This window comes from Sus scrofa, chromosome 2 (genome assembly GCF_054392235.1).
Source record: "Sus scrofa isolate SSC_HxYL_T2T_F1_AM1 chromosome 2, Sscrofa_HxYL_maternal_Yorkshire_Landrace_v2.0, whole genome shotgun sequence".
Lineage (NCBI taxonomy): Eukaryota > Metazoa > Chordata > Mammalia > Artiodactyla > Suidae > Sus > Sus scrofa.
In genome coordinates, this window is record NC_139384.1 from 76866259 (window position 1) to 76893720 (window position 27462).

The 27462-nt window shown below is 46.5% G+C and overlaps 2 protein-coding genes across 8 annotated transcripts in view; one reads left to right on the forward strand and one right to left on the reverse strand.

Annotated features, from left to right (window-relative positions):
- Positions 1-7096: 7096 nt before the first annotated feature.
- Positions 7097-7768, forward strand: LOC102159280 (methyl-CpG-binding domain protein 3-like 1; the record flags this gene model as incomplete). The annotated part of the gene is given in 4 exon segments (XM_085011702.1): positions 7097-7214; positions 7217-7430; positions 7432-7591; positions 7593-7768. Coding segments are annotated over 4 exon segments (552 nt in total), but the record flags the coding sequence as incomplete, so codon positions are not given.
- Positions 7769-8804: 1036 nt separating this feature from the next.
- The window catches only part of MUC16 (mucin 16, cell surface associated), a 193485-nt gene continuing 174827 nt past the window's right edge, over positions 8805-27462 (reverse strand). For 2 of the 7 annotated variants that reach the window (XM_085012717.1, XM_085012716.1), the window contains exons 48-61: positions 27132-27167; positions 26114-26179; positions 23973-24094; positions 23796-23863; positions 22750-22922; positions 21008-21138; positions 20173-20240; positions 18942-19090; positions 16233-16393; positions 15650-15717; positions 12053-12219; positions 10890-10931; positions 10355-10434; positions 8805-8988 (exon numbers count right to left, since the gene is read on the reverse strand). In XM_085012717.1, coding sequence (XP_084868843.1) covers positions 8890-8988; positions 10355-10434; positions 10890-10931; positions 12053-12219; positions 15650-15717; positions 16233-16393; positions 18942-19090; positions 20173-20240; positions 21008-21138; positions 22750-22922; positions 23796-23863; positions 23973-24094; positions 26114-26179; positions 27132-27167 — 1430 coding nt within the window. In that variant the 3' untranslated portion in view covers positions 8805-8889. Of the gene's footprint in view, positions 8989-9332; positions 9413-9758; positions 10189-10354; positions 10435-10889; positions 10932-12052; positions 12220-15649; positions 15718-16232; positions 16397-18941; positions 19091-20172; positions 20241-21007; positions 21139-22749; positions 22923-23795; positions 23864-23972; positions 24095-26113; positions 26180-27131; positions 27168-27462 lie in introns of those variants that run through there. The other 5 variants (XM_085012714.1, XM_085012713.1, XM_085012719.1 and 2 more) reach the window with 3 other exon arrangements.

Genomic DNA, 27462 nt, shown 5'->3' on the forward strand with positions numbered 1-27462 from the left:
GGATCAAAATTTTTCTTCTTATATCACAGAAGGTCACAGCCCAAGGACACAGGGCCATTAAAATATTGAGACCAAGGAGTTCCTGCTGTGTTTCAGCAGGTTACAAACCTGATTAGTATCCAAGAGGATATGGGTTCGATCCCTGGCCTCACTTAGGGGGTTAAGGATCCAGGGTTGCTGTGAGCTGTGGTGTAGGTCACAGATTTGACTTGGCTCCCAAGTTGCTGTGGCCGTGGCATATGGTAGCACCTCCAGTCCTGATTCCACCCCTAGCCTGGGAACTTCCACATGCTGCAGGTGCAGCCCTAAAAAGAAAAAGCTTACTGAGACCAAATCATGGGTGTTTAGAACATTCCTTCTCTACCCTCAACATACCAGTACATCAAGAAAATTTCTGTTTAATAACAGTGGGAAACACTGAAAGAACTGTAAGTTTCAGAATTTCTTTAAGTCTCTATAGTGTCCTCAGAGATGACATGGGAGACAAAAACGAGGAACCTGAGGATATGTTGGCCACTGACAGTTACAAGAAACAATCAATACAGCCTAACCATCAGGTAGACATAAAACCTTACACTAAAGGCCTATTTACTTCAGTTCCTTTTTACAGTACATCATGTCTCATATTCAACAAAAAATTAAAAAGACACAAATACTTTTAAAATTTTTCTTCAGGAAAGAGGATGAACAAAAGAACTTGATTTAGATGTAGCAGATATCTTACAATTATTAGTCCAGATGCTTGAAGCAACAATGATTATGCTAAAGGCCCTGATAGAACTAGTGGATATGTGCAAGAACAGTCAGGGAAGGTATGCAGAAATAGAAACTCTTAAGAAAAAAAACAAAAGAGAAATTTAAGACACGTGAAGCCTACAAAGAGAATAGCAAAGAAGTGTACGTGGGGAGAGAGGGAGTGCTTATCAATGCAGTGGTAATGTGTGAGTAAAGAACTAGTGAGCTTGAGGAAATGTCAGTAGAACCTTTTGTTTTATGCAGGTCTTGGCCTATGAATAATCAGTGTTGTGGTTGGACCAGGTCTTGTGGTTCTTATTATGATTGCAAGTTGCCCTTCAACCATAACCATCAGGAAACTTTTGAAAAAATAAAGGCTTAGGGACTTCCTGTTGTGGCTCAGTGGTAAGGAACCTCACTAGTATCCATGAGGATGCAAATTTGATCCCCCGTCTTGCTTAGTGGATTAAGAATCTGACATTGCCATGGCTGCAGTGTAGGCTGGCAGCTGCAGCTCTGATTTGATCCCTAGGCTGGGAAGTTCCATACGCTGCAGGTGCAACCCTAAAAAATACCATAAATAAATAAACAAATCTTTTTTAAAAAAAGGAAAAAGAAAAGAAAGGCTTATTATTTATAAGACCTGGAAATCACATAGCACATCAGGGCCCATGCAATGAGATTGCAGGGGAGAGAGAAAGAGAGAAGGCGATAGAGCAGGTCCCTAGGGTTCTACTTTTATTGAGAAAGGGGAAGGCCTAGGGTTCAAGAGCTCACTCTTTTTTTTTTCTCCCCAGGCTAGGGGTCCAATCGGAGCTGTAGCGGCTGGCCTACGCCAGAGCCACAGTAACTCAGGATCCGAGCCTCGTCTGCAAGCTACACCACAGCCCACAGCAACACCAGATCCTTAACCCACTGAGCAAGGCCAGGCAGGGATCAAACCCGAAACCTCATGGTTCCTAGTCGGATTCGTTAACCACCACGCCATGATGGGAACTCCAAGAGCTCACTCTTTATTGGTGAATTTAAAATATAAGAGTGGGAGGAGCTCCTACTGTGGCAGAGTGGGTTAAGAATCTGACTGCACTGGCAGAGGTGCACATTCCATCCTCAGCCTGTTGCAGTGGGTTAAAGGATCCCAAGCTGGATCACAGCTGTGGCTTGGATTCAATCCCTGGCCCAGGAACTTTCATGTGCCCTGGGTATGGCCATAAATATAAAAGCTATATTAAAAATAGAAGAATGGGAATTTAAAGTACACTAAGAGGAAAACAAGTGGCCCAAATGGTCAATTATTGAAATAAACCAAGATCTCTAAAACAAAGGCGTCTAAGTGGGGGAAGACAGAATGGCTCTTTGTGGCTGGCAATAGCTGTCTTTGAAATGGATGCCTCTTTGAAGTGATGCCTTAGCAAGGAAAGGTTAAGTCAGGCACTTGCATTACAAAAAGAAAACCTGGAGTTCCCTCATAGCTTAGCAGGTTAAGGATCCAGAGTTGTCACTGCTGTGGCTCTGGTTCCAATTATGGTGGGGCTTTGATCCCTGGCTGGGGAACTTCCGTATGCCATAGGTACATCCAAAAAAAAAAAAAAAAAAAAAAAAAAAAAAAGAGAGAGAGAGAGAGAGAGGATACCCAACTGTCAGTTATTACACTGCATTTCTCCAAAACTGAAATGCAAAGAGCTAAGAAGAACAGCAAAAGCAGAACAGAAATCCAGAAACTTTGGGAAAATTACAAAAGGTATAATATACACATAATGGGAATACCTGAAAGAGAAGAGATGAAACAAGTGAAGAAATGTTGACTGAGATTTTTCCAAAATTAATGACAAAGAGCAAAGAAGCCCAGAGATCACCAAACAAGATAACCCCAAACCACACACCTAAAATACAGTCAAACTTCAGAAAAATCAAACACAAAGAGAACATCCTGAGGAGTTCCCTGGTGGCCTAGCAGGTTAAGGATCTGGCATTACCACTGCTGGGGTTGGGGTCACTGCTGTGATTTGAGGTCTGTCCTTGGCCTGGGAACTTCTGCATGTCACAGGAGAGGGCCCAGGAAGCCCACACTTGCAAACTCCCCTAGAAGTCTCTGGGGCCGAGGAGGTTCTCCATGGCCATCCTATCTGGCGGGTTTTCTCAGCCCCAGTCTTAGGACCTGTGTCAGACCCCAATGGTGGTTTCTCCTTCTCCTCTCTTGGCGGTGTGAACGTGTGCCTCAGTGTCATGGGCAACCGTGCGAAGAAACTCACCTGTCTGTTATAAGTTCCCAAGCCTACCCTACCGGTGTGTCCCTGGACGACAGGCCCTAGATGGAAGATGAGGACGTGGAGCCTCCGCCGCTGCCCTAGAAGCCAGATGGCGGCCGCGGCCGTTTGCCCAACTGCAGGGTCGCGCGGCCGCTGCCCCTTCCAACCCCCACCCGTAGCGCTCTGACCCGCGGCAGAGCGAGGTGGAGAGCTCCGAGTTCTCAGCCCACGAGGGCATCTAACCAGCAAAGCTTTGCGCTGGGGCTCCGCGTCCCAGAGCACCTACACGCTGCGAACAAGCGCAGACCTGGTGGAGTTCGTGTGTGGCAGGTGCATTACCCGCACTGGACTGTGGTTACGTGGGCAACTTCCAGGTGGCTCATTCATTTACACCTGCTGGAGCAATAGCTTTTTTTTTTTTTTTTTTTTGTCTTTTCTAGACACCCGCGGCATATGGAGGTTCCCAGGCTAGGGGTCGAATTGGAGCTGTAGCCACCGGCCTATGCCAGGGCCACATTAACTCAGGATCCGAGCCGCATCTGCGACCTACGCTACAGCTCACGGCAACGCCGGATCCTTAACCCACCAGAGATCGAACCCTCAACCTCATGGTTCCTAGTCGGATTCGTTAACCACTGAGCCATGACGGAACTCTTTCTTCTTCTTTTTTTTTTTTTTTTTTTTTTGAGCAATAGCTTCTTGATGGACGCAAGCCTCCCGGTGAACCATCTACAGCTACGAGTTGCACAGCCCCAGCGCCACCGTGCGGTGCGCGGCCAGCGGAGCTGATGCACCTCAGGGCGCTTCACCTGCCTGGTGTCGATTAGGCAAGCGCGAATTCAAGATCGGCAGCAAGGAGTTCCCATTGTGGCTCAGCGGGTTCCCGACGTAGTGTTCAGTGAGTATGCGGGTTCGACCCCTAATCTCACTCAGGGGGTTAAGGATTTCGCGCGTTGCCACAAGCTCAGCGTAGGTCTCAGATGCGGCCTGAATACCGCGGTGCTGTGGCTGTGACTTATGCTCCAGCTGCCGCTCGGATGCAACCCCTTGCCCGGAAGCTTCCATATGCCGCAGGTGCGGCCCTAAAAAACAAAAAAACCAACCAACCTAACAAAAAACGTTTGGCAGAGCCAGCAGCAGCCCTACTGGCTGCAGGTCCAGCTCTCTGCCCAGCGTTGCCACACGCTCCAGTTCCAGATAGTGGAGGACCTGATTATGGAGAAGCAGCACAACGAACTCTGTCGGAGCTGGGCGGTGCTGCAGGAGCTCCTGCCCTCAGCGGAGCTGGAGGAAGGCGACCGGCGCCTCCCGGGCGCCCCCCTGCGCCTGGCGGGGAGGAGGAGGACCTAGAAGCGGTGGTGCACTGGTGGGCGGAGTGGGGAAGCTGTAAGAGGGAGCTTGGTGCTGCAGACGCTGTCCCCACTCCTCTCACTCCTCCTCCACCATCTTCTGGGCCCTGTCTGGGCTTCTGCGCCTTTGGGAAAACGAGAGGTGGCGAAATGCGCAGAGGTCTTGGGCTTGAGCTTGTCCTCTTAGAGGAGGAAGGAAGAGGGACCACGTAGAAGCCATTTGGCGGCAGAGGCTTCCTGCCTGCTCTCCCAATCTGTTGTCCTTTCTCAAGTACTAAGGCGAGAGCCGGTTTGTGGTGGCGTTACCCTCACGGAGCTGTGTGTGGGATCCAGGAGTCTGGGGGTGATTTTATGGGATTCATAGGGTGCAAAGCTAGTAGAACCAGATCTGGGAGCAGCAGACCAAAACCCAGCAGCCCCCTATGAAGTGTAACAAATACTTGAGTGAACTTGGATTACAAACAGGAGACTTTGCTGCCTCCCTCCTCACCATTCCCAAGCAATGCATCTTCTGAAGCTGGCTGCTTCTAGCTGAGTCTCCTGCTCCCTCCTGCACCACCTGCCATTTCCCAGGTTACAAGTAAATCATTGTCACAGGCCACTTGGAGAGGTATTCAGCTATGGTTCTGTTTTGCCTCCTTTGTTTCTTGCCTACTGTTGTAGGCACTTAGCGCTGTGTTATTTGTTATCAAAGGACGGAATTGCCCTTTGAGCCTCTGATTTAGTTAAAGCTGCTTGGCCATGATCATCCCATGTCACACATGGGGTTGGCTGGCATCTCGGTGTAAAGTACCCGTTACAGAAGCAGCCAAACAGTGTTGGCTGGCAGGAATTAGTCGATCTCCTGTCCACTCCCCACCTAACCTTCCTGAATAGTGAAACTAACCTTTTAAATTTATTATTATTATTGTCTTTTTTTTTTTAGGGCCACACCCTCGGCATATGGAGGTTCCCAGGCTAGGGGTCTAATCAGCTGTTGCTGCTAGCCTACGCCACAGCCACAGCAATGCCAGATCCGAGCCTATCTGCAACCTACACCACAGCTCATGGCAACGCTGGATCCTTAACCCACTGATCGAGGCCATGGATAGAACCTGCGACCTCATGGTTCCTAGTTGGATTTGTTTCCTCTGCGCTATGGGAACTCCTGAAAGTAACCTTTTTAAAAAATGTGATGCTTGGAGTTTCTATGTGGCTTAATGGGTTAAAAACCTGACATAGTGTTGGTAAGGATGCAGTTTCGAACTCTGGAATTGCTCAGTGGGTTCAGGATCCAGAAATGGCTGTGGCTAGAAACTGCAATTCCACCTCTAGCCCAGGCTGCTGCAGGTGCAGTCAGAAAAAGAAAAATGTAAGGTTTTGATGGTGGTCCTGTGATTTTTTTTTCCTTCTCCTCACTGCCCCATCTCCCTCACTTTCACTTATGTTCTGCTGGGGTAAAATCCTGAGCTTGAGGATATTTCAATAATAAGGTTTTTATTTTGCTAGCCACACTTGATGCAGTTTAAGTCTTGTTATATAGTTGCTGTCTCCTTGTGGCTTGGAGGACACCCCTTCAGAACGTTTTATCAATTAAAAAAGATGACAGCAATCAGAATAAATATCATCTGGCATCAACTCCAAACCTGATGACACTCCTAAAGCATGGTCTGGTGATAGTGGGATCTTTTGGCAGCAGGCTGGCGGGTACTATTTGGATCTGTTGCTGAGCTCATATTTGCTTTATTGGGAGGCTTTGATTTTTACAGCCTATCACTTGTTTACCTGATCTCTTTAATGACGTGTGCCCTTAATTTCAGAATGCTTTTCTGTTGTGCATTGCCATTGCCAGTGCTGTCTCAAAAGCTGAGTCTAGTTTTTCTTTTTTTTGTTCATATACACTGAACAAGTGACCTAATTCTTACAGTTGGAATAGAGTCACACACGTGAGTGTTCTACAGCTATGGCCATCTTGGGCCTCCTGCCTAGAGATCTTTAAACCAAGGCAACAAGACTTGAAGGATTTCCTTGATACTTAATTTTTTTTTTCAAACTTGGGAAATTGAAGCCATGATTTTCTTTTCTTTTTTCTTTTTCTTTTTAGGGCCGCACCTGCAGGCACATGGAAGTTCACAGCCACAGCAATACAAGATCTGAGCAGTATCTGCGACCTACATGGCAGCTTGCAGTAATGCTGGATCCTTAGCCCACTACCAGCCAGGGATCGAACCCATATCCTTACAGCGACTACATCAGGTCCTTAACCCACTGAGCCACAGTGAGAACTCCGTAGATAAAAGAGTTTTTAGGCAGTGGCTACACTGGCACTTCATATATACATATATACATATAATAATTTTTGTTTCTCCTTGGGAATAAAAATTTAGAACTATTTTAGACTGTACAATCTCATGATTAATTTAATAAGAAGAAAAGCAGTATGTTGGTCAAGATTTCACAGAGGAAGCAATGTGATTATGGAAACAAGTCCAAACCAAAGCCTGGTTTAAGCATCTCCATCCCTCAGAGAATGTCATTATATATTCAAGTAGTTCCTGTCATGGCTCAGCAGAAACGAATCCGACTAAGAACCATGAGGTTTCAGGTTCGATCCCTGGCCTCACCCAGTGAGTTAAGGATCTGGTGTTGCCGTGAGCTGTGGTGTAGGTCACAGATGCGGTTCAGATCCCACATTGCTGTGGCTGTGGCGTAGGTCGGCAGCTGTAGCTCTGATTGGACCCCTAGCCTGGGAACTTCTATATGCCAGGGGTGCAGCCCTAAAAAAAAAAAAAAAAAAAAAAAAAATTCAAGAGCCCAGTTATTAGAATCACATCCTATCCTGGCAATGAGACCAGATGCCATCAATGGGAGGAAACCTTGGACAAGCCCCAACAAGTGTGCTGGTAGAGAAGATGCAAGGATTCTAGGCCTTCAGCAGAAATGGAGGACTCTTAAGTACTCTGGACCTTGCCAAAGCCTTGCAAAACCTTGCAACTAGTGGAACAGGTGAATCCCTGCTAGGAGTTCTAACAGGTGGTCTGAACTCCAACCCCAGGCCCACCCCCGCTGGGTTTTCAGATTTAGCTGAGCTGGTGTTGAGTCTAGGAGCTTCTTTGGAATTGTCAACAGTTTCTGGTGACCGAGGACGATATCAGGAAACAGGAAGGGAAAGTGAAGATGGCAAGAGAGAGACTGGCAATGGCATTGATGGCAGACAGGTTAGCAATGGAGGCAGAGAAAGTGAGGAGCCAAAAAGGATGTCCTGACAAACACTATGAGGAAAAAAAAAAAAAAAAAAGAGAAGATGGTGCAGACAAAATGGCACACAGCACTTTGCTAATATCTTTCTGCAATGTCCGTAAGTTCCCCTTGCCTTGAGCCCTTGAAACTTTAAAATAAACCAATACTTTTATTAAACTCTTTTGCGTGACATAGAAACTATAGACAGTGGTCTTTGGGAAGGGAGAGAGTTGCAGTCTGGTGAGAAGATTTTCTCTTTTCGCGTGACCTCATTTTCTTCTCTATATATGTTATTATTTTGTTGTGTTTTGTCTTTCAGGGTCGCACCCGTGGCACATGGAGGTTCCTAGGCTAGGGGTCTAATTGGAGCTGTAGCTGCTGGCCTACACCACAGCCACAGCAACACCAGATCCGAGCCACATCTGCGACCTACACCATAGCTCAGGGCAGCACCGGATCCCCAACCCACTGAGCAAGGCCAAGGATCAAACCCACAACCTCATGGTTCCCAGTCGGATTCGTTTCCGCTGTGCATGATGGGAACTCTGGACTTATAGTTTCTGAGAGCAATGTGTTAAACAGTAATAGAGCATCTATAGTATTTGCATCATGTTGGGGAGCTTCTGCTATAACTGTCTGTTTAGATTCAGCGCAGGAAAAAAAAAAAATGAAGACAAGACTGTCTTTATTTTCTCTCGGATCTTTCCACTGAATTTTATTCCTCTTTGCATCCAAAGCAGATCCTGTTCATTATTCTGGGATTCAGTCTTCCCAGATACCTAGTCATTTCAGCTTCCAAATGCCAAGGCTGATTGCAGAGTCATCTCTGACCCATGCATTCCTTCTTGGCTTGATTTCCTATCTTGGAGGACCCATGAAGGGGGAGAGGAGCCACTGAGGCAGATTTTCTTGGGTATCCTGGTGAATGAGAACATCAGAGAATGAAACAGTGCAAAGGGAACTTGAGAATTCCAGGGCTTTGGGAAAAGGGGTGCAGAATATGGAAGAGAGGTGGAGTGATGGCAGGGTGAGAGGTGTGCAGTGAGTGACGAGGTAGGCAAACCTCACACTGATGTTAATTTTATTTGTTGGCCATGCCTATGCCTATTTCACTAATCCTGGTGTTCCCGACGGATGGAATGGTGTGAAACCACCAGATGGAAGTTGGAAGTTGTCTTTCGGTTTTCACGAAGGGGAAAAATTTTAGTCCACTGTGAACCAGGTAGGCGCCAAGTCAAGAAAGGCCCAGAGATTATGTCTGACCAATGTGGTTTATTTCTGTTCCAGTCAAGCTCCATGGGAACCTGCCTGGGGAAAAGGGTCTCAAGCAGATGTGGTCACTGCAGCTTCCTCAGGTCCAGGTGTGGCAGGTAATAGCCCAGGCGTCGTTGCCGAATTTCATAGTCTCCCTCCTTCTTTCTCAGGCAGACAATGACCTGTGACGATGAGCAGAGGGCATCAGAATGGACCAGTTTGCTGCCCAAGTATGGGGGACTATGGGGGAAGGAGAGGGCCACAGCCACAGAGACCTGATGTCCCTGTATCTCTCTTCCTTTTGTCACTGAATTTCCTTTCTCAGTCCTTCTTTTCCTTTCATTTTCTCCCTTTCACCTCTTTCTCTTCTCCTTTAACTCAGTTTTTCTATCATTTTCCCTCCACCATCTACTTCAGATCCTCTCTCTTTCCTTCCCCACCCCCAGCTTAATCAGTGTATAACTGACATGTAGTAAACTGCATACATTTAGAGTGAAGGATTTGATAAGTCTGGATTGTCACTTACTGAACCCGTCTCCAAGCCAAGATAAGGGATGCCCATCTTCCCCAGATGTTTTCCCATGCTCCTTTGTAATTCCTCCTCCCCTGCCATTTACAAACACATTCTTATTCCCAGGCAACCACTGATCTGATTTTGGCTGCACGAATGAGCTAGTATTTTCTAGAATTCATTTATCAATGGAATCATATAGTAAGTACTCTTTTTCATCTGACTTCTTTCATTCAGGACAATTATTTTTAGATTTATCATTGCATGTGTTAATAATCCAGTTTTATTGCTAAAGAGTATTCTATTGTGTGGGATATACCACAGTTTGTTTATCCATTTGCTGGTTGATGGGCTTCTGGGTTGTTTTTAGTCTTTGGCTAGTACAAGTATTGTTATGAACATTTGTGTATGAGTCTTGTAAAGACATAGTTTTCATTTCTCTTGGATACATTCTAGGAGTGTAATTGCTGGGTAGGTGTGTGGAACTTTTAAAGATGTGTTATTCACTGGCACTCTATGAGAGTTCCAGTTGCTTCATATCTTCATTAACACTTGTTATTGTCATTTTAATTTTAGCCATTCTCATGGGTAATGGTACCTCATTGTGACTTTCACTTACATTTCCCTAATGACTAATGTTGTTAAGAAAAGGAAAAGGGGGAGTGCCCATTGTGGAGCAGCAGAAATGAATCTGACTAGGAACCATGAAGTTACGGGTTCGATCCCTGGCCTCGCTCAGTGGGTTAAGGATCTGGCATTGCCGTAAGCTGTGGTGTAGTCGCAGATGCAGCTCTGATCTGGTGTTGCTGTGGCTGTGGTGTAGGCAGGTAGCTGTAGCTCTGATTAGACCCTACTTGCTGCAGGTATGGCCCTAAAAAAAAGACCAAAAAAAAAAAAACAAAAAAGAAAGGCACACCACAAATGGACTAGGAGAAAATATTTGCAAAACATATCCCCAGCAGAGGACATGTATTTATAATATATAAAGGGCTCTTACAACCTGATAGTAAGAAGACAGCCACACTCTCCTTGCTTACCAGGAAACAGCAGATGAGGCACAGGATGAGCACCAGGAGTCCTGCCAAGCCGATGAGGATGATGGCCCAGAAGGGGAGGTCTGGGGAGACAAATGCTGGTGTGAGCCCCCTCCTGTCATTCCAGCAGGGCTCCTGCTTCCCCTCCCCCCTCAATGTGCCTCAAAAGTCCTTGGCATGGGAGTTCTTGCTGTGGTGCAATGGGTTAAGAATCCAGCTGCGGCAGTTCAGGTAGCTGCAGAGGTGTGGGTTTGATCCCTTGTCCAGCGCAGTGTGTTAAAGGACCCCTGCTCCAGTGCAGTGTGTTAAAGGATCTGTTGCCACAGCTCTGGGTAGGTGGCAGCTACAGCCTGGATTCAATCCCTGGCCCAGGAACTTCCATATGCCATGGCTGCAGCCATAAAAAAAAAAAAGTCCTTGGCATGGATTAGCCAGCTTTCATCATCATCCAGTACTCTGGGTACATGGCTCTCTTCAGTGAGGCACAGAATCAAAATACTCCCTACCCATCTTAGGCTGGAGCATCTTTGAGGCTTACCAGAATTCTCAGTCAGGACATCATTTCTGTTGGGAGAATATCCTGAAAGTGAATGAAATGGAGAATGCATGTGAGAGTGTTTTACTTTTTAAATAAAACTTTTCAAACACACAGAAAAATAGAACCACATCATAGACATCCACCACCTAGAAATAATGTCTGGTTAAAACAATCTTACATCCAGTGTATAACTTATTAACACTCGCTACCCTTGCCTCATTCCCTAATTTCATTGAACTATTAATGTCACATGGACATAATGATGCTTCGCTCCATTTTAGTTCACGTCACTGGAAAGTTGAGGACACTTTGCTACAAAATAACAAAGCCATTATCACACTACAAGGGTGTGATATTTCAAATCACACCTCTGGGAATGGATGACTGGTGATGAGCTGGACCATCTTATGCTGGTGGAGGGGAGGGTGAGTCATCACAGTTGACAAGACCATGGAATCTCTCTAAATTTATGAATTCCCACTCAATTTCTCATTATAGTATTCACCTATACTGTAATTTCCTCCAGGAAGCCTTCTGATTTCCTCTCCCATGTATGGATTGGTTCATATCAAATAATTTATAGTTTTCTATTATCTATAATTGCCTATTCTTGTTATTTCCAACTACAATATAGACTTGATGAAGGTAGGGACACACAGCACCCACTGGGTAACAGGAGAGGGTTTCAGGTCCCTGCTTATACAGCCTTTCCCCAAGCAAATTCTTATGATGTCCTATGTCCAGTATAAGCATCAAGTGCCATTGTAAATTAAAACTAATTTGAATCGAGTCACATTTTAAAAATTGATACTCAGTACCATTAAAAATCAATAACCATAAAAACCAGTCACAGTAGCCATACTTCAAATATAGTGAGTAGCCTCATGTGGCTTATGCACTGGACAGCACAGATATAGAACATTTGTACCAGTGCAGAAAGTTCCATTGCATGGTGCTGTCTAGAAGGTGAGGGTCTCTTATATCCCACTGGATGTCCTTCCTACTCCCTCAACAGTGGGTAAAGCCTGTGGGACTAGGTCATCTCCTGCCAGCCTAGGAAAGTTCAATGCTGACCCATTCTACCGGTCTCCAGATTTCCAGGGAAGTCCCCATATGAGGAAGTTGGAACTGCACACTCCTATCCCAATGACCAGGAGTCTTACCGTCCACAAGGACACTGTTCCTGTCCAGGGTAAAATTCTGAAGCTGGGTACCATTCTTCGTCAGCCGCAGGAATTCCTCATAGATGGCAACTTTGTCCAGTCTCCGAGCCAAAGGTGAGAAGTAACATACCGAGTCTACCCCAGTGTGGTTGCTGTCAGGGACAGACCTAGAAGGACATAGGGGATGGACATGGGTATCTGGAATTCTACCCCAATTCTAGGTTCCTTGCTTCTAGTTCCACCCAAGAGAGCTTTCTGCAATGATGTAAACACTTGTGTCTGCACCATCCAATATAGTCACTATTTACCCCATGTTATTATCGAGGACTTAAAATATGGCTGGTGTGGGTGAGAAGCTGAACATCTCATTTTATTTAATTGAATTAATTTATAAATAGCCACAGGGAAAACATTTTTGAGGTATTGCAGTAAGAACTTCCGAGAATCCATAAAAACAATGGGAACACTGGCAAACATGGTAAAAAGCAACTTTTTCAGAAGTCTACAAATTAACTAAAGGCTTGCAACAATCCAAGCAATATTTAATCAAGGAAAAACAGTTGAATGGCATTATAACTTGTACAGTCCCCTTCCTGTTCTCATAAGAACCTCAACTTTGAAAATTATAATAGATTTAGAGTTCCCCAAAAGGCCCACCCCCACTGAATTGCCACTATTTGACCTATCTGGAAGCTCCTTGAAAAAGTCTCATTTTCAGAGCTTGTCTTTTTTTTTTTTTTTTTTTTTTTGTCTTTTTGTCTTTTTGCCTTTTTTTAGGGCCGAACCCATGGCATATGGAGGTTCCCAGGCTAGGGGTCTAATCGGAGCTGTAGCCACAAGCCTACACCACAACCACAGCAACACGGGATCTGAGCCGAGTCTGCGATCTACACCACAGCTCATGGCAATACCGGATCCTTAACCCAGTGAGTGAGGTCAGGGATCAAACCTGTAAACTCATGGTTCCTAGTGGGATTCCTTTCTGCTGTGCCACAATGGGAACTCCCAGAGCTTGTCTTTATTTGAGTCAGAGCTTGTTTAGTGAGGAAAGCCTATCCCCAGAGCATTGTTACAAACAATCAGTGGTAATTGTTTTACATTGTATCTGCTGAGACAGCAATACCAGTTGAGGCAGGCAGGGAGTTGAAGCAGCCAATAAATTAAAAGGTAAATTTGGGGAATGAGATGTCTACAGGGGGCTTTGAAAGGCTTCAGTGTATTCCTGGGGATCTAGAAGACTGCAAAAGTACCGGCTGTGTGCATGCCCAGGGAAGGCTTGAGAAAGTCTTAAACCTTTCTCTAGCTGAAAGTTTGGCTTAATATCTAAAAAAAAAAAAAAAAGATCAATGTAATACAATAATAGAATAAAGGACAAATACCACATGTTTTCAATAGCCACAAAAAAGAATTTGACAAAATATAACAATTTCATGATTTAAAAAAAAAACTTAGCAAAATAGGAATAGATAGAAACTTTACAAACCTGAAAACATTCATGCAAAGACTACACCTAACTTCATACTTAATGGTGGAAAGAGTAAAAACTTTGTCCTTAAGACCAGGGCAAGACAAGGATATCTACCCTCATCTCATTTGTTACTCATGTTATACTGAAGGTTCTTATGGGGCCAATTAGGCAAGAAAAAGAAAGAAAAGGCATTTGGATTGGGAAAGATGTTAACTTTCTGTTTGCAGATGACCTCACATTGTATATAGAAAATCCCAAGAAACACTACACACACACACACACACACACACACACAATCCTATTAGTTCAGCATGATTGAAGGATATAAGAACAGTATGTAAAAATCTATGTTGTATTTCTGGAGTTCCCGTCGTGGCACAGTGGAAATGAATCCAACTAGGAACCATGAAGTTTCAGGTTTGATCTCTGGCCTTGCTCACTGGGTTAAGGATCCGGCGTTGCCATGAGCTGTGGTGTAGGTCACAGATGTGGCTTGGATCCCACATTGCTGTGGCTGTGGCGTAGGCCGGCAGCTATAACTCTGATCAGACCCGTAGCCTGGGAACCTCTGTATGCTGCGGGTGTGGCCCTAAAAAGACAAAAAGACAAAAACAACAATAACAAAACTACAAAACTCTGCTCAAAAGACCTAAATAAATGGAAAAGCAGCCTATGTTCATGAATTAGGGATCTAATGTTGTTAAGATGACAATACTCCCTAAAGTGATCTACAGATTAAATGCAATACTTATCAAAATCCCGGCTGTCTTTTTTACATAAATTCATAAGCTTATCCTAGAATTAATATGGAATTGCAAGGGCCTCAAACCAATATGGAGAAAGAACAAAGTTGGACAACTCCACTTCCCAATCTCAAAACCTACTACTAAATTACAAAGCACTGCCACTGGCATAAGGATAGATATATAGATCAATGGAATAAAATTGTCTATAAGAAAATTCATGCAGTTATAGACAACTGATTTTTTTCTTTTTTTTTTTTTTTTTTGTCTTTTGTCTTTTGTTGTCGTTGTTGCTATTTCTTGGGCCGCTCCCGCGGCATATGGAGGTTCCCAGGCTAGGGGTCTAATCGGAGCTGTAGCCACCAGCCTACACCAGAGCCACAGCAACGCGGGATCTGAGCCGCGTCTGCAACCTACACCACAGCTCACGGCAACGCCAGATTGTTAACCCACTGAGCAAGGGCAGGGACCGAACCCGCAACCTCATGGTTCCTAGTCGGATTCGTTAACCACTGCGCCACGACGGGAACTCCAGACAACTGATTTTCAACAGAAGTTCTATAATATTAGGGAAAGAATAGGCTACTGAACAAATAAAGCTGGGACAACCAGATATCCACATGAAAATGGAGGAAGTTTTGTATCACAACAGATACAAAAATCAACCAAAAAATAAATTAAAGATCTAAACATAAGATTACAGAACCCTTGGAAGAAAACATGGGAATCAATCTTCACAACCTTGGATCAGGCATTGGTTACTTACATGTGGTACTAAAGGCACAAGAATCCAAAGGAGAAAATAGACAAATTGGATTTCATCAAAATGAAAAATGGTTGTGCTTTAAATGATATTAAAACAAACATGAATAGACAATTTCTTTTTTTTTCCTTTTATGGCCACACCTGTGGCATATGAAGTTCCCAGTCTAGGGTCAAATGGGAGCTGTAGCCATACAGCTATAGCAATGTAGGATCCGGGTCATGTCTGTACAAGCAGCTCACGGAAACTCTGGATCCTTAACCCATTGAGGGAGGCCAGGGATTTAACCTGCATCCTCATGGATACTATATGTTGGGTTCTTACCTGCTGAGCCATGATGGGAACTCTAATAGCCGATTTCTTAAAACATGAATGCTACACTCCATATTTCAGGGCTCCTGGCACCAGGCACCTTCATGCCTGCTGAAGTTTACACAAGCTCTCTTGCATTTCTAGCCAGTTGTGCCTACTGGTTCAGGAACAAGCTGATGTTTAGGTAATAGCACTACATTCCTAGGGCTCTCTTGCACAGCAGCTAGGAACTGAGAGCCTAGGACATGGGGACACCTTCACTTAGGACAACAGATGTCTCCAAAGGGATTAGGCCCTAAGTTGGAACTCACCTGAAGTCTACAACTTGACAGTCAGAAAAGTAACTCTGGATGCTGCTGTTCCGGAAGAGCTGATTGAGCTGAAAGATAGGGTAACACTTCCTTGGTCAGAATCCATGGCCCAATAGCATCAGAGAATGCCAACCAGCCAATAAGCACAATTCCCCTTCTATTTTTTTCTTGTCTGAAAAATACTAGCGCAGGTATATATACCAAAGTATTCCTTGCGCTAGCAAATGAACCAAATCTTTGTGCCTGTCTCTTAATTTGTAAAATGGAAACAAGAGCCTGTCTTCATGAATTGTTACAAAAAGTCACCCTCTGGAGTTCCCTCTCTGGTGCAATGGGAACAAGTGGCATCTCTGCAGCACCAGGACACAGGTTCGATCCCCAGCCCAGCACAGTGGGTTAAAAGGATCTGGGCTAAATCAATCCAGCATAGGTCACAACTGTGGCTTGGACCTGATCCCTGGCCCCGAGAACTCCATGTGCTGTGGGGAGGATAAAAAAGGAAAAAAAAGTCACCCTCTGACTACCAGTGGTTACAGGTCATTCTATCCCTGGGAACAGGGTGGACACACAACCCCATTCTCACCGCATTCTCAATATTTCTTTTGTTCTGCTGGTATCTGGTGGTGCCTGGCTGGGCTATGTCCTGGGAATACAGTAGGTTGGTGACAGTGAAATTCAGCTGGAAGTTCTGGAAGCTGGGATTGCTTGTCGGTTGGTCTGTTGGTAGATGAATTGGTGGCCCCACTTCTAGAATAAAAAGAAAGTATGAAAGTCCCCATCAGGGGATTTTTTGTTTGTTTGTTTGTTTTTAGGGCTGTACCCACAGCATATGCAAGTTCCCAGGCTAGAGGCCAAATAGGAGCTGCAGCTGCTGACCCATGCCACAGTCATACCAACGGGGGATCTGAGTTGTGTCTGTGACCTACACCACAGCTCATGGCAATGCCAGATCCTTAACCCACTGAGTGAGGCCAAGGATCAAACCTGCATTCTCATGAATCCTAGTAGGGTTTGTTAACTGCTGAGCCATGAAGGGAACTCCCAGGGGAAGTTTTTAACAAAGAAGTCATTACAGCCATTCAGCTTATTCCTGGCAATGTGGACTGAGTTGGGTTTTTATTTTTTTTTTTAATTTTTTTTTGGTCTTTTGTCTTTTTGTCTTTTGTTGTTGTTGTTGCTATTTCTTGGGCCGCTCCCGCGGCATATGGAGGTTCCCAGACCAGGGGTCCAATCGGAGCTGTAGCCACCGGCCTACGCCAGAGCCACAGCAACGCAGGATCCGAGCCGCGTCTGCAACCTACACCACAGCTCACGGCAACGCCAGATTGTTAACCCACTGAGCAAGGGCAGGGACCGAACCCGCAACCTCATGGTTCCTAGTCGGATTCGTTAACCACTGCGCCACGACGGGAACTCCTGAGTTGGGTTTTTAAAAGCAGGCTACAGAAGACCCTCCCTCCGCCAGTCCATCTTGAACCCCATTCATCTGCCTGTCTGTCCACCAGGCATTGCTATAGCTCACTAGGATGTGGGGAAGGACAATGGGCTGCTCTGGGGCAGAGTCAGCAGGTACAGGTGTTGACCATCCCAGTGGGCATCCATCACACCTTTGCTGACCTAGGTTCCTAATGTGTCTTTCTGTCTCTGGTCTTTTCCTCAGCCTATCCATTCTCCATGCAGCCCCCAGAGGATAGGCTTTCCTCTTCCTCCACAAACCATTCCAGGGCCCCAGAAAGTCCCCACCCACATCTTTATCCATAGCTGCCACATCTCTCATGTCAAAGTGTATGCTCCAGCCACTTCAAACTTAAATTTTTTTGTATTTTTAAAATTATAGTATATTTGATTTACAATGTTGTGCCAATTTCTGCTATATAGCGAAGTGATCCAATCATACATATATAGACATTCTTTTTCTCATACTATCTTCCATCATGTTCTATCCCAGGAGATTGGACACAGTTCCTCTGCTATATGGTAGGATCCTCTTATTTAGTGAAGTGAGTCAGAGAGAGACAAATACCATATGTTATCACTTATAAGTGGGATCTAAAATATGGTGCAAACGACCCTTTCTACAGAGCAGAAACAGACTCACAGACATGGAGAAGAGACTTGTGGTTGCCAAGGGGGAGGAGGAAGGAATGGGATGGACAGGTAGTTTGGGGTTAGTAGATGCAAACTATTACATTTAGAATGGATGGGCAATGAGGTCCCCTAATATGTTACGTTCTTTCTAGATTATAAACACATGTAGCACACAACCCCCCATCTCTTCCCCCCAACTAGGTCTTGTTCTTCAGGTCTCAGTTTCTTTCTTTTTTTTGGTCTTTTTGGTCTTTTTGCCATTTCTTGGGCTGTTCCCATGGCATATGGAGGTTCCCAGGCTAGGGGTCCAATTGGAGCCGTAGCCACTGGCCTATGCCAGAGCCACAGCAACGCGGGATCTGAGCCGTGTCTGCAACCTACACCACAGCTCACAGCAACTCTGGATCCTTAACCCACTGAGCAAGGCCAGGAACTGAACCCGAAACCTCATGGTTCCTAGTCGGATTCATTAACCACTGTGCCACGACAGGAACTCCCAGATATCAGTTTCTTTATCACTTCCTCCAGAAAACTTTTCAAGAGAGCTGCATATCCCTCCTGCGGCTCTCAAAGGCTTTTGAAATTCCCTTATTGGAGTTTCTGTTGTGGCTCAGTGGTTAACGAACCTGACTAGCATCCATGAAGATGCAGGTTCGATCCCTGTCCTTGCTCAATGGATTAAGGATCCGGCATTGCCGTGAGCTGTGGTGTAGGTTGCAGACGCAGCTCGGATCCTGAGTTACTGTGGCTCTGGCATAGGCTGGTGGCTACAGCTCCGATTGGACCCCTCGCCTGGGAACCTCCATATTCTGTGGGTGCACCCCTAAAAAAGACCAAAAAAAAAGAAATTCCCTTATTATGGCAATTATCACAGTGTATCATGAGTGCCTATTTACTTTCATTAAATGAATGTTGAATGAATGAATCAATCAACCAACGTGTGATGCAAGAAGGAAACTCAGGATCCTTCACATTCTGGGTTAGAAAAATTGGCATGTAAAATAACCATCTCCATGGGTATTTTCACTGCATTTTTTCCTTCCTGCCTCCTACTGGATGACACATTGCCATGAATCATCAATACAGGCTTCCAGACATCCCTCCTCTTTTTCCTCTGTAGCCTCCCTGCATTCCCCTGCAGAAGCTCTATCTTCACATAACAAACTTTTCCAGCCACGAACCCATCCCTCACCCCATCTCACACCTGTCACATGCACATCCATCAACTGGTAGGTGGCACCCAGCCAGTGGGATGAGGCGTTCAGGGTCTTGTCTAGAAACACTTGCTTCACCATGCTGGGGTCCAGACGGGAGGAGAACAGAGCCTTGATGGTGACTGACATGGAATCCAACCTAGGAACAGAGACCATGGAAACTCAGCCAGTACTCAATACCAGCAGTGTCTCCCGAGTTCTCGCTTTATACAGCTGAAGACATAGGGGCAAGCAGTGACAGATTATCTGACTGCCTCTTTGCTCAGGCAAGAGAAGAGACCAAAAAGGGAAAGGCTTCCAGGAGTTGGGAATAGAAGCAATAACAGTAACAATAACAAATGTCTACTGTGCACCTCTAAGAAGTGACTTACACATTCCCTCTCTGTCCTCTTGTGGAAGCTATGACTATAATTACACCCATGTTAAAGACAATGGAACTGAAGTTTGGTAATCTTTTTTTGTCTTTTTAAGGCCACACCCGCGGCATATGGAGGTTCCCTGGCTAGGGGTATAATCGGAGCTACAGCTGCCGGCCTGCACCACAGCCACAGCAACACCAGATCCGAGCCGCATCTGTGACCTACACTACAGCTCACGGCAATGCTGGATCCTTAACCCACTGAGCAAAGGCAGGGTTCAAACTTGCAACCTCATGGTTCCTAGTCAGACTCATTTCCTCTGCACCTCGATGGGAACTCCTGAAGTTTGGTAATATTCAAAGTTAGCACTGCGTCCCAGGATCCTCCCTTTCTCTAGAGTAGATGTCCTAGTTTCTCTCGCCATCCCTCAGAAACGTGGGTTCAAACCTAACTTTGACAGTTCTTGGGCCCTTCACATCTCTGAGCCTCAGTTTTCCCAGGTGAACAATGGGGACGAGCACTGCATTGACCTCACGGGGGATGTTATGAGAAATAAATGAGATGATCATGCATCAAAATACTCAGCAGGGACCCTGACCCTGGTAAGTGTTATTATTGGATCGCTATTAGCTAAAAGTTGTATTTCCCAAGAAGGAGGTGGGGGCAGGGGGGTGGTGGCTCCAAGAGGTTAATCCTCTTCCTGCACCCCAAAGATTTACGGAAGAAGACGGTAAGATTAGCAGTCAAGGACATGGGGAAGAATGGGCACCATGACAATGACTTCTGGTTCAAGGATGTGCCAACAGGAGCTCTGAGATTCAAGCTGCCAGCTCAGCCAAAGATCCCATTCTCCTAAACGTACATCAAGTTGGTGACCAGGCAGGAGCGGAATACGTCTTGCAGCTGGCTGCCTCTGTAGAGTTTGGTGACCTGGAATAAAGGGTAGGGAGAGTGGGTGCGACAGAGCGAGCCACTGGAGCCAGTGGAGAACAAACACAGGACTTGAAGCCAGGAAGGCGTGGGTTCCAATCTTGGCTCTGGCCCTAACTCACTGTGTGACCTTAGGCACAATGCTCCCATTCCTCCCTCCCTCCCTCTCTTTCTTTGGGCTGCACCCACGGCATATGGAAGTTCCCAGGCTAGGGGTCTAATTGGGGCTGTAGTCGCCAGCCTACACCACAGCCATAGCAACACCAGATCTGAGCCATCTGTGACCTATACCACAGCTCATGGCAACACTGGATGCTTAACTCACTGGGTGAGGCCAGGGATTGAACTTTTGTCTTCATGGATGCTAGTCAGATTCATTTCCACTGAGCCATGATGGGAACTCCTTCCTTCCTTCCTCCTTTTTCTACCCCGGGGCATGCGGAGCTATGGGGCCAGGGATCAAATCCAAGCTGTACTTGTGACCTATGCTGCTGCTGAGGCAACTTGGGATCCTTAACCCACTATGCTGGGCTGGGGGTTGAACCTGCGTCTCGCTGATCCCCTGGCACCACAGTGGGAACTCCCAGTGCTCCTCTTTCTGAGGCTCAGTTTGCCCATCTGAAAAATGGGGAGGCAGCTAGGGAACCACCTCTGGAATCTGAGAGAACCCAGAACATGTAGGCAAAGTGAAGAGTGGAAAACAGTCACTTAGTAGGTGTAGGTCAGGCTGAGGAAGGAGAGGGGCACTCAGGGCAAAGAGACCCCACCTTGTCCTGGATGTCCCTCAGCAGGGCGATGTACTCCGAGGACATGGGGTCTGGTTTGCTGAAGTTCCAGTTGATGATGCGGAAATTTAGTTGGTACTCGCTCTGGAGAGATAAAGTCTGGGGTGCATAGCCTGGAGCCATCGAGGGGAAGAAAAGACAGACAGAGACTCAGCTTTTAGCAGAGGTAGGGTAGCCCAGGGGGCCCCTGCTTCCTATCTTATCAACCAAAATCAGGCCCATGTGTTGGGGACAATACAGGCTCCCAAGTACAAAGTCACCCTGTAGAGGAAGAAAAGTGGAATTTTATAAGGAATCTCCCAAGCTGAGCTTTTCTGCTTGTGCTTATGCATTTCCTACTTCTAGGAATGCTCTTCCACCCTCTTCCCGGAAAACTCCTATTCCTGCTTGGAGCCATTAAGTTGGGGCCCCACGAGAGCGGGAACTCATCTATCTTCTTTTATTTTCCTTTTTAAAAATTTTTTTTTAGGGCCACACCTGTGGCATATGGAAGTTCCCAGGCTAGGGGTTGAATTGGAGCTGCAGCTGAGGTCTACACCACAGCCACAGCAACACTGAATCCAAGCCACAGCTACACTGTAGCTCATGGCAATGCTGCTGGATCCTTAACCCAATGAGCGAGGTCAAGGATCAAACCTTCACCTTCATGGGAACTATGTGGGGTTTTTAACCTGCTGAGCCACAATGAGACCTCCTATCTTGTTCTTTTCATATCCAATGACTAGAACAGTTTCAGGCAGGCATACTCTATCCTCCTCCAGGAAGCACTCTTTTTTTTTTTTTTTTTTTTTTTTTTGGGTCTTTTTAGGGCTGCCCTTGAGGAATATGGAAGTTCCCAGGCTAGGGGTCAAGTTGAAGCTGCAGCTGCCAGCCTACACCATGCCAGATCTGAGCTACGTCTGTGACCTATGCTGTAGCTTGCAGCAACGCTGGATCCTTAACCGAGAGGCCAGGGATCCAACCTCATCCTCATGGACACTATGTCAGGTTCTTAACCTGCTGAGCCACAGTGGGAACTCTGAGGCTGTGTAATTCTCGATGGTGAGGGTCTCTTGTGCATTGGAGGATACTAGCTACATATCTGACTTCTACCCACAAGATGCCAGTAGTGCCCTCCCCCGTTGTGACAATCAAAAATGCCTCCAGACATTGCTGAATGTCTTCTGGGGTGGAGCAATGAGAAACAATGGCATAGAGGGGCCTCACATGGAAGAACCTCTGTCCCAAGAGAGCCCATGGGTCAGACATTTTTTTTTTGTTGTTGTTGTTGTTTTATTTCTTAGGCCGCACCCACGGCATATGGAGGTTCCCAGGCTAGGGACTGAATCAGAGCTGTAGCTGCTGGCCTACACCAGAGCCACAGCAATGCGGGATCTGAGCTGCATCTGCAACCTACACCACAGCTCACGGCAATGCCAGATCCCTAACCCACTGAGCAAGGCCAGGGATTGAATCCACAACCTCATGGTTCCTAGTTGGATTCATTAACCACTGAGCCACGACAGGAACTCCAGACATTTTGGTTTTGAATTAAAATCCATTACATTAATTTGGTCAAAGGATTTTATGTTACTTACCTGAATTGACAGGAGAGACCATCCCCACGGAGGTTTGGTGAGGGTGCTGCCCCCATACAACTTGGGCTGCCTTGTTAAAGAGGAAAATAAACTAGAATAGGGGCGACTAATGATCTCTGTAAATCTAAGTTCAGCATGAACACTCACCACTGACGAAAAGACTGTCCTTGACCAGGGTGTAGAGGCCCATCTGGGTGAAACCGTTGGTCAGCTGGCTCAGCTCCCAGTAAAGCTGCTCTCTGTCCAGTCTGCGGCCCGTGGGGTCAGGGTAGTAGGTGCAGAGGGCACCGACGCCAGTGGCCGCACCATCTTGCTCAGGTCTGGGGAGAGAGGGAGGGTGGGAACGAGAGAGAGAGAGAGAGGTCTTTTTTTTTTTTTTTTGGTTTCTCCCATGGCATCCTGTTAATAATAGTGTCTCTGCCTTTTTTTTTTTAAGTTTCTAATTTTATTTATTTATTTATTCATTCATTTATTATTTTTTTGGCCAAGCCCATAGCATGTGGATGTTCCTGGACCAGGGATCAAACTTGCCACATAGCACTGACCCGAGCTGTTGCGTCGGCAATGTCAGATCCTTAACCCACTGCGCTACAAAGGAGCTCCTGTCTCTGCCTTTTTTATGTCCCTAATGATTTTTTTTTCTTTTTATGGCCACATCTGAGGCATATGGAAGTTCCTAGGCTAGGGGTCAAATTGGAGCTGCAGCTGCCAGCCACAGCCACATTGTATCCAAGCTACATCTGTGACCTATGCCATAGCTTGCGGCAATGCTGGATCCTTAACCCACTGAGCCAGGCCATGGACTGAACTGACATCCTCATGGGTTAAGAATACTAGTTAGGGAAAGTTCCCGTCGTGGCTCACTGGTTAGTGAACCTGACTAGCATCCATGAGGATGCAGGTTCGATCCCTGGCCTTGCTCAGTGGGTTAAGGATCTGGCATTGCTGTGAGCTATGGTGTAGGTCGCAGACATGGCTTGGATCTGGTGTTGCTGTGGCTGTGGTACAGGCCAAAAAAATAAGAAACAAAACAAACAAACAAAAAACAATGGGAACTCTTGAGAGAGGTCTTGAAACCTCTGGATGTGAGGCCAGAAAGAGGCAGAAGCAAATGGGAGGTCAGTGGGAAGACTGAGAAAGGGATGGCCACGAAAAGTGGTCCTTACTGGCAAATGCTCAGGAAAAGGTCTTACCTGAGGGAGATCAGTCTGCAATTTGAGTAGAAGGTGCCCAGGCTGCTCTTCTGGAGCAAGGATCCAAGCTGGGGAGGTAGGAGAAGGACGATGAGCAGAAAAAGGACAGGGGTTGAGGGAGAAGTTGGGGGGTGGGAGGGCTGATCCCACCAGGGGTGCCTGGAACCAGCATCTCACCAGGCGCTGCAGGACCCTCTCGGTGGAGTTGAACATGGCCATGCCATGGCTCATGTCTGCTGAATACACAAGGTTGGAGATGGTGAAGTTGAGTGTGAAGGTCTTCAGGTTGTGTCCCACAGCTGCAGCAAAACAAGAGGAGGAGTTCCCATTGTGGCTCAGCTGGTTATGAACCCGACCAGTATCCATGAGGATGTGGGTTCAATCCCTGGCCTCCTTCAGTGGGTTAAGTTTCCGGCATTGCTGTGAACTGCAGTGTAGGTCACAGATGTGGCTTGGATCCCACGTTGCTGTGGCTGTGGCGTAGGCTGGCAGCTGCAGCTCTGATTTAACTGCTAGCCTGGGAACTTCCATATGCCCCAAGGTACGGCCCTAAAGAGCAACAACAACAAAAAGAGACAAACCAAAAGGAGAGCTGGCCTGGGGCCACATCAGAGCCCTGCCATTCACTGTAATCTGATGTTTCCTCTTCCACCCAACTACGTGGTCACGTGAGTCAAAACCAGTCGTCTTCTCAGCTTCTCCTCCTTCACCTCCAATTAACATGGGTTCTACTTGCAGAATGGTTTCCATATACACCCCTTCTCTCCAACCCTGTCCCAGTTCAGGTCCTGTCTTCTCTGACCTGGACCAACACCCCAGAAGACTCACTGGATTCCCTTGTCTGAAGGATGTTCTCTACTCTGAATGCTAGAAGAAATTTCCTTAAATGAAAATCTCACTAGTGTCACCACTGCTCTGGCTCCCTAGGGCCTTCAGCACTAAGTTCAAACTTTTTTTGGAGGCGGGGCATACCTGTGGTATATTAAGGTTCTCAGGCTTGGGGTCAAATCAGAACTACAGCTGCTAGCCTCCACCAAAGCCACAGCAACATGGGATCCAAGCCGTGTCTGCAACCTACCCCATAGCTCACGGCAATGCCAGATCCTTAACCCATTAAGTGAGGCCAGGGATCGAACACACATCCTCATGGATATTAGGTTCATTAGTGCTGAGCCACAACTGGAACTCCAAATTCAAACTTCTTGACTGGCACTCAAAGTCCTTCCCAATTTTGTTCTTGCCAACCTTTGGGCTTCATTCATCTACCTACTCCAGGGTAAATTTTATGCTTCATGAAAAACAAATTCTTAATTTTTCCCATATACTATGCTATTTCTGACCACTGACACTTTACTCATGGAGTCCCACCTGCCAGGAAAACTTTTCATCCCCTATTTAATTTACCTGGGTGGCTCCTACTTTTCCTTCCTTTCTTCCCCCCTTCCTTCCTCTTCTTTCTTTTCTTTGTTTTTCTTCCTTCCCTCTTTCTTCCTTTCTTCCTTTCTCTCTTTCTTCCTCCCCCCCCCCTTTTTTTTTGTCTTTTTAGGGCCACACCCATGACATATGGAGGTTCCCAGACTAGGGGTTGAATCAGAACTGTAGCTGGCAGCCTACACCACAGCCACAGCAACGCCATATCTGGGTGGCATCTGTGACCTACACTACAGCTCAGGGCAATGCCGGATACTCAACCCACTGAGCGAGGCCAGGGATCAGACCTGCATCCTCATAGATACTCGCAGATTCGTTTCCACTGAACCACGATGGGAACTCCCTTTCCTTCCTTTCTTTTTTGCTTTTTAGCACTCGCAGTCTATGGAAGTTCCCAGGCTAGGAGCAGTTCACATTGGAGCTGCAGCTACCAGCCTATACCATGGTCACAGCAAGGTGGGATCTGAGCCATGTCTGCAACATACACCACAGCTTACCACAACACTGGATCCTTGAGCTGGGCCAGGGATCGAACCCACGTCCTCATGAATACTAACTGGGTTTGTTACAGCTGAGCCACAATGGGAACTCCCCTACTACTTTTTCTTAAAGACCCACGTTGGGTGAACTCTTCTACAGAAAGCCCCTCCCTTCCAAACTGTGCCAGGTTCCTCCTCCCAAGACAGCCCACATTGTGTTAAAATAGTCTGTTAATCCGACAAGACTGGGGGCTTCATGAGGGCCAGCATTAGATTGAATTGTTGGTATTAATCAGGCACGATTGCCCTAAAGCCAGAATTGCACACCCTGGCCTCCCAGCTCTATCAGCTGGTGGATGTCTGGGGCTAGAGAGCTTATCTTGGGAGGAAAAGGGGCTCCCACGGTACCTGTGGCGGATTCTGGTTGCACAGATGTTGATAATGTAGGCAGGAGTGTGGTGGTTGGCTCAGGTGCTGTCGAAGGGGCAGTCATCAGGGTTAGACGGAGCCCCTCACAGAGAGGAAGAAGCCCCCCAGCCTCACCCGGGCTCCACAAGTGGTTTTCCAAGGACAACCATTCATAGGTGTACCATTAATGAGAGTGAGGGAAGGAATGATTTGTGAGTTGAGGGAAAAGCCAGCCTGTGAATGAAATGAATCCAAGAGCTCAAGAGTGGGTATACAAAGATAGATGGAGGAGCAGAAATGTGGATGACATATGGGATACCCGAATAAAGGAGGATGAATGGACAAAAGGAGGGTCCGAGATAAGGAAGGAGGAATAAACACAAGGAAGAAAGATTGAGAGATGAATGGGAAGACAGAACAGAAAAAGGAGAACTAGGTGAATGGACAGAAGGATAGCCGGATGGATGGATAAAAGGAAGGAAGGGAGGAAGGAAAGGAAGGAAGGAGGGGACAAAAGGAGGAGGAAGGAAGGGAAGGAAGGGAAGAAGGAAAGAAAGGAGGAAGGAAGGAAGGGAGGGTCTGAAAGAAGGTGTAACTGGGAGGGTGGAAGAATGAATGGGTGAAAATATAGAAGACATGACCATTGGATGAGTGAATGGACAAAAGGCCAAACCACTGAGGAGCCACCAGAGTTTGCAGCTTGACACTGAGGCCCCTTCTGTGGTCCCTAGAAGAGACTGTGTTATCAGGAGCCATGGACCACAAAGTCATGATCTTATCTCAGCCCTTATTTCTGTAGAGAATGCTTGTTCACATGTCTTCCTTCAACCCGGAAGGGTGTGGCTGCACCCATGGCTGCAGGTCCCCAAAGAGACCTAGGTGTCCCCCCCATTGACACCTGCCCCCAACTCAGGAAACCGGCCTGGGTTTTGGGGCAAGCTCCCTCTGTCGGTGAGAAGAAAAGCTTGGCTCAAGACCATTGGAGGCTGAAATGGGCAGTGGATAAAAAGATACATACTAGTAGGAGGCTCATCTGGACCACGTTCATTGTAACCTGGAAATAAAAAAGTCGCACATTAAGGGGAGGCAGAGGAATAAGCCCAGGTATTAGTGCCCTTGTCCGTGTGAGGTTCCTTTCTGGATGCCATTCCTTCTGTGCCAGGTGAGCATCTATGCATCTTCTAGGATTAGACTCAAATGTCATCTCCACCATAAAGGATTTCCCAGCCTTTCAGGGTTCTCTAGAGGCTCAGCAGGTTAAGGATCTGTCTTTGTCACTGCTGTGGCTCTGGCTACTGCTGTGGCACGGCTTTGATCCCTGGCCTGGGAACTTTTGCATGCCTCAGGTG